This window comes from Sorghum bicolor, chromosome 1 (genome assembly GCF_000003195.3).
Source record: "Sorghum bicolor cultivar BTx623 chromosome 1, Sorghum_bicolor_NCBIv3, whole genome shotgun sequence".
Lineage (NCBI taxonomy): Eukaryota > Viridiplantae > Streptophyta > Magnoliopsida > Poales > Poaceae > Sorghum > Sorghum bicolor.
Genome location: NC_012870.2, coordinates 25452649 through 25464939, shown reverse-complemented (window position 1 = coordinate 25464939; position 12291 = coordinate 25452649). Strand labels below are relative to the sequence as shown.

General features: G+C 43.0%; 1 protein-coding gene across 1 annotated transcript; it reads left to right on the top strand.

Moving 5' to 3' along the window:
• LOC8064894 (momilactone A synthase) lies at positions 9086–10614 on the top strand. Its single transcript, XM_002467182.2, has 2 exons — positions 9086–9505; positions 9636–10614. The coding sequence occupies exons 1-2, from the start codon at positions 9201–9203 to the stop codon at positions 10408–10410; spliced, it is 1080 nt and encodes a 359-aa protein (XP_002467227.2). The 5' UTR covers positions 9086–9200; the 3' UTR covers positions 10411–10614.

Genomic DNA, 12291 nt, shown 5'->3' with positions numbered 1-12291 from the left:
GTTACAAGTCATTCCAAGAATCTTATAGAGTCAAAGCATTTAAAGTTTGACCAAAATTATATAAAAAAATTATAAAATTTTGTCGGATCAAATAGATATACTATGAAAATAAATGAAGAATCTAATGATACTTAATTGATATTATAAATATTATTATTCCATCATATAAATTTAGTTAAACTTAAGATACTTTGACTCTCTAAGATTTGACTTTTCAAGATTTTTGGAATGATGTGGAGGGAGTACTAAAGTGGAAATCTTCCATGGGCTAGGGCTGACTCCATACTTGTTGGCCTGCTAGCCTACTGGCAACTACTTGCTTTCAGCGAGCTAGCTCAAGCTGCTTAAGGCTCTGTTTGTTTCATATTCTTTTTAGACGCGTATAATCTGAGCACAATTTTCGAATAAGCTGTGGTCCGGAAAATCTAAGCATGAAAAAAATCAACGTGTTTGACAATCTTGATTATCATAGCAATGTTGAGTGTAAAAAGACTATTGTATCCTTCTTCCTCACCAGCCTCCTCAAAGGATCTAAATAGCTAGAGGTTGGATGAATAGCCTATAAAAAAAATACAAAACACTAGAACAACTTTAGATAAAAAGACAGGTGTTATGCAAATTGTTCTAGCTCTACACCACCTCAAGCAAGCCTCCTCCTACACAATGCTAGTTTCTATAATCTCTAAGATTGAATCACACAAGCACACAAACTAGCAACTACTCTACTAACTACAACTAGCTAGAGCTAAGCTGATCACAACTAATTACTTCTACCGTTAGCTCTATACTACACTAGGCTACACATGCAACTATCACACAAATCAAGTATGAATACAAATTGAGGTGACAGGGTACAAATTGAACCGGTAAGAGACAATCAAATACCAATTGAACACCAAGATTTATCCCTGTGGTTCAGTTGCTTGCCGACAACCTACATCCACGTTGTGGTGAGTACATACTAACTCAGTGGCGCTAATACATGCCTAGCCGATACCAAGGGCATCGTAAGAACCACACAAGAGAGAATGTCCAAACCGATCCACTAGCATTTTGTGAATCTCCCGCAGGGAATGAGCTCAAGAACCCCTCCCAATCGATCTATCGGAGCCAACAACAATTATCAAAGCCACTCAACGATCCTCCAAGCTCTAGTCTGGCTAGGTGACAACAATCACCAAGAGTAACAAGAGTTCCATTAGCCCAACAGACTCAACTAGTGCCACAAGATGCAAGATCACTAAGCAAATGCACTGGAGGCTCTCAATCTTACTCCAAATGTGATCTAAAGAGATGCAAGTGAGTGTATTATGTTCTTTATAGCTCTCAAGAGATTTGCACAACAAAATAGAGGTCCAAGAGAGTGGCTTTAGCAGGCCAACTGGTCTATTTATAAACCCAAGCCAAGGATCCAACCGTTACTCCTTTTTGACCTGACAGCGGGTGCACCGGACACGCCCCGTGCATGCTCAACGAGTATATTCAAATCAATTTTTCAACCGTTTGAAGCCATCAAATGTCCAATGTGCCATCGGACGGTGCACCAGACCTATACATGCTTAGAGCCTCACAAAACATGCTCTCTGTGATCCTTGTCTAATGTGGCGCCTATGCTACACCGGACACATCCGGTGAGCTCTTTTGAATCTTGTGTGCTCGGCTGGCTACCACTATAGCTGTCTGGTGTGCTCACATCCGGTGCACACCAGATGCCTTGGTGTTTGGTTGAAACTTGTGAACATGTAAACAACTGCCGCCATGTCTGGTGCATGCTCAACTGCAACATCAAGAGCACCCAAGTGCATTCTTGCAAGCGAGCTAACACTCAAAAGTTTTCATAAACATATTAGAGACAAGTTAGCCTTTTCAAAGTGTTTTTAACATGAGGGGCTTCACCGATATCTTCAACATCTACACCAACAATGCCTTTCATCAACACCTTCACCACTAGGGCCTCCTCCAACTTCTTTAGCATTCACAATGACTTGCCTCCACCAACACATCGACATGAGGGCTTCACTAAGATCATCTTCGGTGACTATGATGACTCGTCTTCACCAACACATTAGTAGAAGGGCTTCACTATCATCTTTCGCCACTACAATGGCTCGAGAGGCTTTATCGACACCTTTGGAATCAACATTTCTGATGACATGCCTCCATCACATAGTTAGAGGGTCTACATCAATTCATTTGGCACCGAGGTCTACTTTACCTTCCTCGACCACATCGGCTCAAGGGGCCAGTGGCGGAGCCAGGATTTCAAACTTGGGTATTCCCACTTCCACAAAGTTGAATCTATAGGCTTAAAATATAGTCAATCATATTGCAAGTCAGCAACTTTAAATTGATATTTGCTTTTTAGAATATAGACTTCTAATTGAAATGCTAGTTTTTACATATGTTTTGAGCTCAAATGTGTGAAAATACTATATATTATAGAATTATACATTTATATATATAAGTATATACATATATTTATATAAAAGTGTACCAAAATAGTTGGGTATCCCCGAGAATACTGGGGAATACCCCTAGATCCGCCCATGCGAGGGGCTCACTAACAACACTGATCTAGACATCTACTTATGCTACTATATATCGCTACTATGTCTAAGTCAACTACAACATGGACAACTAAATATTTGGTCACAAGCGCCAGCCAGGAGGAGCTTGGGTAGCATATTGGAGGACCTGACACTCTAGAGGGTGAAGTATTCTGCTTGATGCTCATGAGAGAAGATTTGGAGACTTCACCACAAACTTTGGCTATGACTACTTTGAATACATCGACTATGATGACTACACCCATTCATGAAGTGAAGGTGTGTCTCCATGTGAAGCCTCAAACAAGAAGGTCCCAAAGGCGAAGATCTTCACATGAGAAGGTTTCAAACTAGAGATGAAGATCTACACAACAAGAAGGTCCTAGAGTTAAATATTTACATGCTGAGAAACTCCTAAAGGCAAAGACCTACATGTCAAGCGAAGCTAACAATCCATGTCATTAAAGCAGCTAAGGAAGGCAAAGCCCAAATATGAAGATATCACGGAGACTAAAATCAAGGCACTTGGAGTTAGTGGCTTCCTAAGTTAGCAATTATATAGACTAGAGTCATGTGCGTGCTCTTTTCTCCATGCCTTTTTTTTCCTAAGGTTCTTTGGGATGGAATTTTTAGTGAGGTGTACACACGTAGGTTGTGAAGGGAGATCCTCGTGACTATGGTTTGAGTTTTATTTGTAACTAGGGTTTGAGTTGTACCATCCATAACCCAATAGTTTAGGGAATTAGAAGAGGCTCAACTAGCAGCTAACATAGCATCATGTGAAAATCCAACCCCACCAAAGGGCTACTTTGTAAGTAGCCATTGCCTATATAATTGTACCCATGGGCATGAGGGCAAAGGGACCTTATCTTCCACTCATTTCCACTTGTTCAAAACCCTAGTGCGTCCCTCTCCACTATAGAGCTCTCTTCTCCCTCCCTCTCTCCTGTTCAAAACCTTCAGTTCCAACACATTATTTAACATTCATATATTACTAGGTAGCGTACCCGTGCGTTGCTACGGGATACCTAAATTTTTATACTAAAAATACATGGATCCAACAATAAAATAATAATACTATGAAATTAAATATCAATATTAAAGTGGTATTTAATTCAAAAGGCAAAGTTTGTAAAATTAATACAATCACGGAGAGCGTGGCATCACAGGCTCACAAATTCTACTATATAGAGCTTTCTGTGATGCGGCTTAGATAATATTTTATATTGGTTGGAAGAAATCTCTGATATTAATTTCTCCGAAATCTGTATAAAAAATTTATTCTATAGACCTATCTTCATCAACTTATATTTCCACAATATTGATAGCAAAAAATTTATTCTATATACCTGTCTTCCTCCGCTACACATAATGATAGGCATTCATATTTTAGAAATTCGTTACGGAATGACAAAAACATTGATAACAAAACAATATACAAGGCCACCAATTCCACCAATGTAACAATGTGCTATAACCTGATAGACACGAAGGAAAGCATCTAACTATATTCAAGAGATAAAAATAAATTTCATATTTTTTCATTCCTTAAAATATAATCACACATAAAATTAGAGCCTGCTTAGTAACTTTTCTCTTTATGACTCTCGACCGGAGCGAGCAATTGTGTGAGGTGCTGAAAATATCAAGCACAACACAACACACCGTCTATAAAACCTACGTAGAGAAATAATGTTGTCAGACTTGAAGAAATTTTGACGCTTCAAGGAGAAACTTTCTCATCATGACTTGAAGAATTTTTCTCATCAAGGATAATTTTTCTCATCCATGCCTCTCTGGAAAAATGAAACTTGATATTAAGGTTATGCAATCATGCAATTCTAAGAACACCTGCACAATCAAAGCTGAGTATAATACTTCGGAGTTCAATAGCATAATGTGTTGCTACTGCACCTTGTGAGCCTAGAAGATTCCCTTACCGCTGAAGCAAGTTCCAGATTTGGAGCAGTAGAAGGACGGCCAGTATTTGTGAAGCACCTCATTCAGTGGCAATATATACACCACACCAAATATGGCATCAAACCATGAATCAGCTCGGGCATTAAGAACTCTGAAGTCATCCGCAGAATCAAACGCCGCCAAGTGGATTAAACAGAAGGAAAAAAACACCTTGTGAGGCTGTGGACAGTGGCTAAGCAATCACCTTGTCCATGTCGAATTGGGTGTGGCTGTGGCACGGTGGCCAGGTCTCATCGTCGTAGTCCGGCCATAGCCTGCTCGAGCAGCAACAGTAGCAAAATTCTAACCAAACCGATCATAAATTCACCTGATGAAACATATAAAAAAAATCAAACGAGAATGGAGCAAGCACTTACTGATCGTGAACGTTTGGAGCGGAAACGTTTGGAGCGGCTCCGAGCTGTACCGATGACAGGAGTAAGAAAAAGAATGGCGTGAGGTCTCACATCAACACAAATGAAATCCGATAGCAGAAAATGGATATATGGGGCGAGGGAGCAGCGAGCTCTCGGCGTTTGAACGAGCGGATAAGATGGTGAAAGGGAGCTGCTAGTCATGGCAGCGGCGGTGGCGCAGAGCACGTACCGACAGCAGTCGGTGCTGGTGCAGCAGTGGCTGGTGGATGGTGCTGCCCTATAGGGAAAGCACAAAGTAGTCGAACTCTCACTGTGGCTTGCTGCTGGCCAGGAGTGCACGGATGGAGCCTAGGTCAGCAGATCTACGGCGATGAGCACCCACACCGCCAGCACACACGCCACCATCCTTGCCGTCGTCATCTCAAATATTCATGGGCAAGCAGCGGCCGCGGCAAGCGGCGGCATGTGGCGTTCATGGGAGGACAGTGGGAGCGCGGCGGTGTGGGAGAGGAGCGTGCGCGTGAGGGAGAGGGAACGCAGGAGGGGAGCATGATTGGAGGGGATCGATTGCACATCACAGTTTCCTTCCTTCCCAGATCGCGGGGTCATCGCGGTTTTCCTTCCTTCCCAGATTGCAGGCGTCTTCCTGCGAGCGTGTTTCCTTTGGAGCCGCGTCGTCCATACGGGCGTTGTTGAGGACAGGGAAAGCAAGGGCAAGGGCGATGCTGGCGACTTCAGGGCGATGCTGCCGGCGTCGAGGACCGGGAAAGGATCGATGGGGAGGCACGACGCTGCTAGGATCAGGAGGTCGAGCAAGGGTACCGAGGTAGATGCTGGTGGCGTCAGGGCGATGCTGATTGCGTCGAGGTCAGGAAAGGATCGATTGACAGGTTGTGATTGAGGATGGATCGCTATGTTTCTTTATTTGTTGATTGGTATAAAATCGATAATCCTTCATGTGGGTCTGCAAGAAGTGGCATTTTGGGGGAGACATATCTGGGACTGCCTACAAATTGTGGCATTTTTAGGGACACAAGCCGCGGAAGATGCCGCGCGGAAGAAGCCGCGGGTCGCATGTCTGGTGGACGGACGGAACGAAAAAAGATCGCACGATGAAATAGTTTTAGTTTTGTTCTTTTTAGTTATAGGAGATATCGATCAACATACGGTTTTGAGAAACACTCAATAATCAACAGTTCAATAATTATTTAATTGTTTATTACATTATACAATAAATAAATAACCTAAAGTGAGAGACAAAGATTATAGTTTTGTAGATCAAATAATAAATATCTGTCTGGTGCTAAAAATATATCATAATTAAACTAAATAGCAATGTTTAGCAGAATTAAAATATTTTAGTGGCAATAGTGGAACAATTAGCAGTAGCGTAGCGATAGACCCTGAAAAGTTATATCGAAACTATAAAGGAGCTATAGTAGGCTATTTAGAACTATGTTTTCCATGTGTCTAGGCCAGAGGGCTTCTCTGAGCTACAAATCGACTCCATCGGCAATAGCTTCAACTAGAGAATGCTTGTCTTCTTCATGGAGGATGCTCCTGGGCCACCAAGCCCATTGCCAACCTGCCGTGGTCTACCTCTTTCCTCTCTAGGTTTAGGCCTGACAAGGCCATCACAGTGGGAGAGAGAGAGCGTTGTGGGCTGACTTGGATCAAAGGGTGATACTGCTGTTTGACTTCTAAAATGACCCACCTGTTTTGCAATATATCCTGTCCCTTTTTACCAGAGCTAATCCCAAGCTCGAGAAACTAATTAGCCTCACAGTCTAGTCGACATGTGCAGAGATGTGACATTCGCTAATGGTGTCATCAAGTTCTTTGAGATTGAGAACCGTGTGGCTTTCAAATACCACCCGCAGCATGCTACTGAGGTTCCTCTGGTCAATGACGTAGATCTAATCTCTAGCAAGAAGACCTTCTTTCAGAGGTCGACCTGGTTTGCTCTGTAAATAGGTGAAGTCTTGTGACATGGTCATAGACCATCACTGCACAGGCCTAGTCCAGCAGGCTAGTCATGGATGTTGATGATATTGACTTCAATGCTTAGTCTGGAGAGGGATTCACCTATCAGAAAATGCACTGCCATCTCCCAACAATTGGCATGGACGACGATGATGATACAATCTACTTAACTTTTTATAAAAAGAATATATAATCCTAGCTAAGAGTTACTTATCAGGTGTTAGCTATAGTATTTTAGTTTTACCTTGAGCCACCTAGCATTGTTGAATATATTAAAGTACACTAATTTTTACGAGATTTCAGCAACTTCATAATTTCCAATCGGCAACGGATTGTTTAATGCTATGCAAATGAAATTTGAAATTTTGTACTATATAAAATACAAAGAATTCTCAAATATATATTTCAGATATTTGTGCATATTAATTAGGGTTCGTAACATATATTGTTCCAGATATACATACTGATAACGTTTACAACATACATACTAATTAACGGTAATGATATGTATTAATTAGACGCTCCGAGGGACGGACACTGATGTCCACTTGTTTTATCTCCCTACCTTCCGCTTGCTGCCCCCCGCACCTTATCCACTTCGCTTTTCCATCTCCACTCTTCGCTATAGTCTCGCTGCCCCTGCCACTCCTGCCGCCTGCGCCCACACGCTCATACTCCTGCTGTGTCGCCGGCGAGCCACCCCTCCCTCCCTCTCTCCTCCTACTGTGACCTCCACATCCTCTTTGCCACCGGAGCAGAGGTGACGGTGGCAGCTTGCAGCGAACGACGCGCCTTCCTCCCCTTCCTACTCTTTTTCCTTCGCTCTGTGACCTCCATGCATCCGGAGACGAGGACGATGATGCTGCTCCAACGAGGTAAGTGGTGAGAGATTTGAATCTAAGCCCTCCTGTAGCTCCTGCTCTCACTCCTCGTCCTCCTCCTCATCCTCCTTCCCCCTCTGGATCTAAGGGATATGATGGTGGTGGTGGCTAGGGTTACGATGAGCTCTTTGGGGTTCGCTAGCTCTCTCGTCATTGGAATGGTTGTGTTTCAATGTTGCAACTAATGATTTGGAATGTTGCAATGGTGTTTTTTAGTTGTTGCAACAACTGTTTTTCTGATGTTGCAGTGGTAGCGCTTGACATGCTGCAATAGTTTCTTTACGTTTGTTGCAGCAGATTTCCCCGATGTTGAAGTGGATTTTGTTGCAACAGGCGTTTTTTCTGATGTTACAGTACCAATGCTTGAGATGTTGCAATAGGCTTTTTTTTTGTTGCAACAGATTTCCTCGGATATTGCAGTGGATGTTTTTGAATATTGCAGTAGACATTTTTTTATGTTGCAGTTCATATTTTTGTTTTGTTGTATTAGATGTTTTTTGATGTTGTAATAGCTTTTTCGTTTGTTGTAGCACTTTTTTCCGTTTGCTGCAATAGATGTTATTTCGGTGTTGCAATAGCGCCTTGTTCTTCATTGTTGCAGCTGGTGGTGGGCGTGGGGGTGAGCTGGCGAGGGGTGAAGGTGTTGGGGGGTCCAATGAGGATGGGGCGGGGTAGATTCCGTGTTTGTGAAGGCGGAGTGAGTCATTGTGCGAGGAACAGAGGAAGGGTAGTTTTATATCTTCTCAGTACTTTCTCTTTTTTTTCTTCTCCGTGCGAGGCGAGTGCACATTTGAAGGCCCAGCGTGGGCACGCACTCACGCGGCATACGTCCTGGTGTCTTAGACTAGGCCCACAGTATACTCAAAATATAGCCTTATTTAGATCTAAAAATTTTTGGGACTCTGACACTATAACACTTTCGTTTTTATTTGACAAATATTGTATAATTATAGAGTAACTAGGTTTAAAATATTCGTTTCGTGATTTATAGGTAAATTGTTCAATTACTTTTTATTTTTATTTATATTTAATGCTTTATGTATGTGCTGTAAGATTCGATGCGACAGAAAATCTTGAAAAGTTTTTATTTTTTTTAAACTAAACAAGGCCTACCTTGCTCTGTCACGTCACGTTGACATGCAGCTTACGGCAGCTTGCAGGTAGCGTCGGCGTGGCGGCCTGCGTACCACAAGCATCTGCATCTCCGGTCTGAATGTCGATAGCTGCCTCCTGCCCGATACAGAGAAGAGCATACTATCTCCAACAATCGTCAGCCAAAATACAAGACCCATTTATTTTTTAGGTAGCGCTACAGGTAAAAGGTTCAATACCTATTTTTAGTCTTCTCCAACAACAAGACCTAAAAGACAACACTCTCTGCAAATAGGTCTCGAGGAGAGAGGATACCCAAATTTAGGTTATGCCTCTTCTGATATCCAAAATGAGTTTTCTATATGAATATTCTGTTAGAGGCTATAGGTATTACGTTGAAAACCTATTTTAGGTTTGGTTCCCAAATGCATGTCCTGTTAAAGACAAGCCTGAGTGGGCCAAACAAAGTCTCCCAGTCGCAGTCGCAGGACGCGCTAATTACTCTATCAGCAGCCAATGCAAAGGAGGAAGAAGGTAGGCGGAGGCAGGACGACACCAGGATGTTCCGAGCCCTGCAACTCATCCTCAGGAAGAAGGGAGGAGTTCTCGGCCCAGCTGCCTCGTCCGGCTTCGTCAATGGCTTCTCCTCGGCTCCCAACTCTCAGAGGTACGTAGAAGCACACATCGGAGATACATCATGCATGCAGGACAGCAGGAGGAGCCCCTTATTACCTTGGTTGTGTGGAATGCGCGGATCCATCCAACTCCTTTAAGATCGATGTATATATACGATGTAGGTTAGCTGGAAAGGTAGCAGTCATCACCGGCGCGGCGAGCGGAATCGGGAAGGCCACCGCCGCCGAGTTCGTCAGGAACGGTGCAAGGGTCATCATTGCCGCGGAGCTAGGCCAGGACGCCGCGTGCTACACCCGCTGCGACGTCACCGACGAGGCGCAGGTCGCCGCGGCCGTCGACCTCGCCGTCGGCCTCCACGGCCGCCTCGACGTCATGTTCAACAACGCCGGCGTCTTCGGCGACGTGACGCCGACACCGCTGGGCTCCATCGACCTCCACGACTTCGACCGCGTCGTGGCCGTCAACGCCCGGGGCGTGCTCGCGGGCGTCAAGCACGCCGCGCGCGTCATGCTCCCGCGCCGCGGCGGCAGCATCATCTGCACCGCCAGCACCACTTCCTTGTTGGGCGGCATACTTCCACCCGCGTACACCGCCTCCAAGGCGGCCGTCGTCGGCCTCGTCCGCGCCGTGGCCGCGGAGGTGGCGCGCTCCGGCGTGCGCGTCAACGCCATCTCTCCGCACGCCATCCCGACGCCGCTAACGATGGCCGCCGTAGCACAGTTGTTCCCGGAGGGGACCGTCGAGGAGCATAGGAGGATCGTCGAGAAGGGCTACAACGAGATGGTCGGGCCGGTGCTGGAGGAGAAGGACGTCGCAAAGGCGGCGCTGTACCTGGCGTCCGACGAGGCTAAGTACGTCAACGGCCACAACCTGCTCGTCGACGGCGGGTACACGGTGAGCAAGGCGCCCAATATAACGGCGGCGCCAGGACAGTGAGGAGTCAGCAATGGATCATGGATTATGAACGTGACTAAATGCAGACTAAATAAAGGGATCCGAGTTGGAAAATTTCAGGTGTCTGAATTTTAGTTTTTTTTTAAGATAATGTTCATTATTAGTGAGGAGTCAGCAATGGTTCATGGATGAACGTGACTAAATAAAGGGAGTTGGAAAATTTCAGGTGTCCGAATTTTAGTTTTCTTTAAGATAATGTCCATTACAATAAAGTTATAGCTTTAGTTCGTCGAAATTTCTATAATCATAGTATATAGTTTTTAGACCTGAGAATAAAGAAAATTAGGCTAAACAAAACATCAAACCACACAGAATCTGATTTGTGTCGGCACAAAAACAATCAACAATCTATAATTGTTTTTATATCAGGCTACTGCTCAGCACGTTAATCATTCACGTTAATTAGCTTCAGTATTCGTTTGTGCACGTGTGCTGCAACAGCGTCTACGTGCCGTCCTCCGACCAGGCACCAGCTTTTGTTTCTAGCACCACGGAATGCACCAGGGATGGCACGACGTCGCCTGAACGGATTCAGCGACTGATAAATAGAAATTATGCTAAATAATGAGTGACTATCATAGATATACGGAGATATGAAAGGTATACTTCGTTATCGTTACCTTTTTTTGTGAACGTATCCTCGTAACACGAGTTTCATTAAGCAAAAGTAGAATTTAAATAGTTACGATCGACCATCATAGATAATTCTAGGATTACCAAGCAGGGAAGTCATTACAACACATAAAATAGATTAATACCTTATATCTATAATCTAATAATAAAAGTCGCGTACTAGCGTTCACCATATAATAGAAAAATATTATCTTTTCTATGTGGAGTCAAATTAAGATATTTTTTGTACCAAAGTTGTAGCTCTCAATGATCTCTACAACTTTGTAGTTTGAATTTTTTTTAAAAAATTGAAATAGTTAAGATACTTGAGAAAATAATATAAAGCTTCAGCAGCATATTAATCGTGCACAAGGGCTTGTCACCTTACAAAATTATATTTTTTCTTGATGGGTGTCAAATGAAGATATACCTTTTATATTAAAGTAATAACTATCGACAAGATATACATGTTTTTAGTTTTGAAGTTTCATTTGAGATCCCCAAGATGCACAAGAAAACAATACATACCAAAATTTACTTTTTTTAAAAAAAAATCATATCTTTCCATTTAAAGTTAAATAATTACACTTTTTATATGAAAGTTGTATCTCTTCATAGGATTTATATCTTGCATTTGAAGTTATTTTTATGTGACGTACAAAAATATGGTTTGTTCTAAAAAGATAAGTTTTTGTCGTGATCAATAGGCCCCTTAAATTTTGTATTATTTTCTTGAACATTTTAACATTCTAAAATGAAAAACTTCAAAACTAAAAAGATGTCGATCTAATCGATAGCTACAACTTTAATATTAAAAGTATCTTCGTTTGACACCAAATATAATTTTTGTGAGACAACAAGTCGTGGTACACGATTAATATGTTGCTGAAGCTTTATATTATTTTCTCGAGTATCTTAATGACTACAAATGCAAAAACTCAGAACTATAAAGTTATAGATACCATTGAGAGCTACAATTTTTGTATAAAAAGTATATTTATTTGACTCTTGTCGGTGTTTTCCCCACGGGGGGTCACACCAACGAGTAAATTAGTATGCGTGCTCCCTTTCCCAGATGGTGATGCAAGAAGGCACAAAGATTTATCCTGGTTCGGGCAAGAGAAGGCCCTACGTCCAGCGGGGGAGGGAGGTTTGTATTATCTTGCACCTAAGTGCTTGTACAGGGGCGAATACAAGCGTGGTATGGAGTGTGAGAGTTCTACTGCGTATGAGCGTAGTCTTGTGTGTTGT

Bases quoted from the DNA above. Each gene is read 5' to 3' on its own strand.
- LOC8064894 (XM_002467182.2), top strand. From the start codon at position 9,201: ATGAATATTCTGTTAGAGGCTATAGGTATTACGTTGAAAACCTATTTT. The intron at 9,506-9,635 runs GTACGTAGAAGC...TATACGATGTAG, and splicing joins TCGGCTCCCAACTCTCAGAG to GTTAGCTGGAAAGGTAGCAG.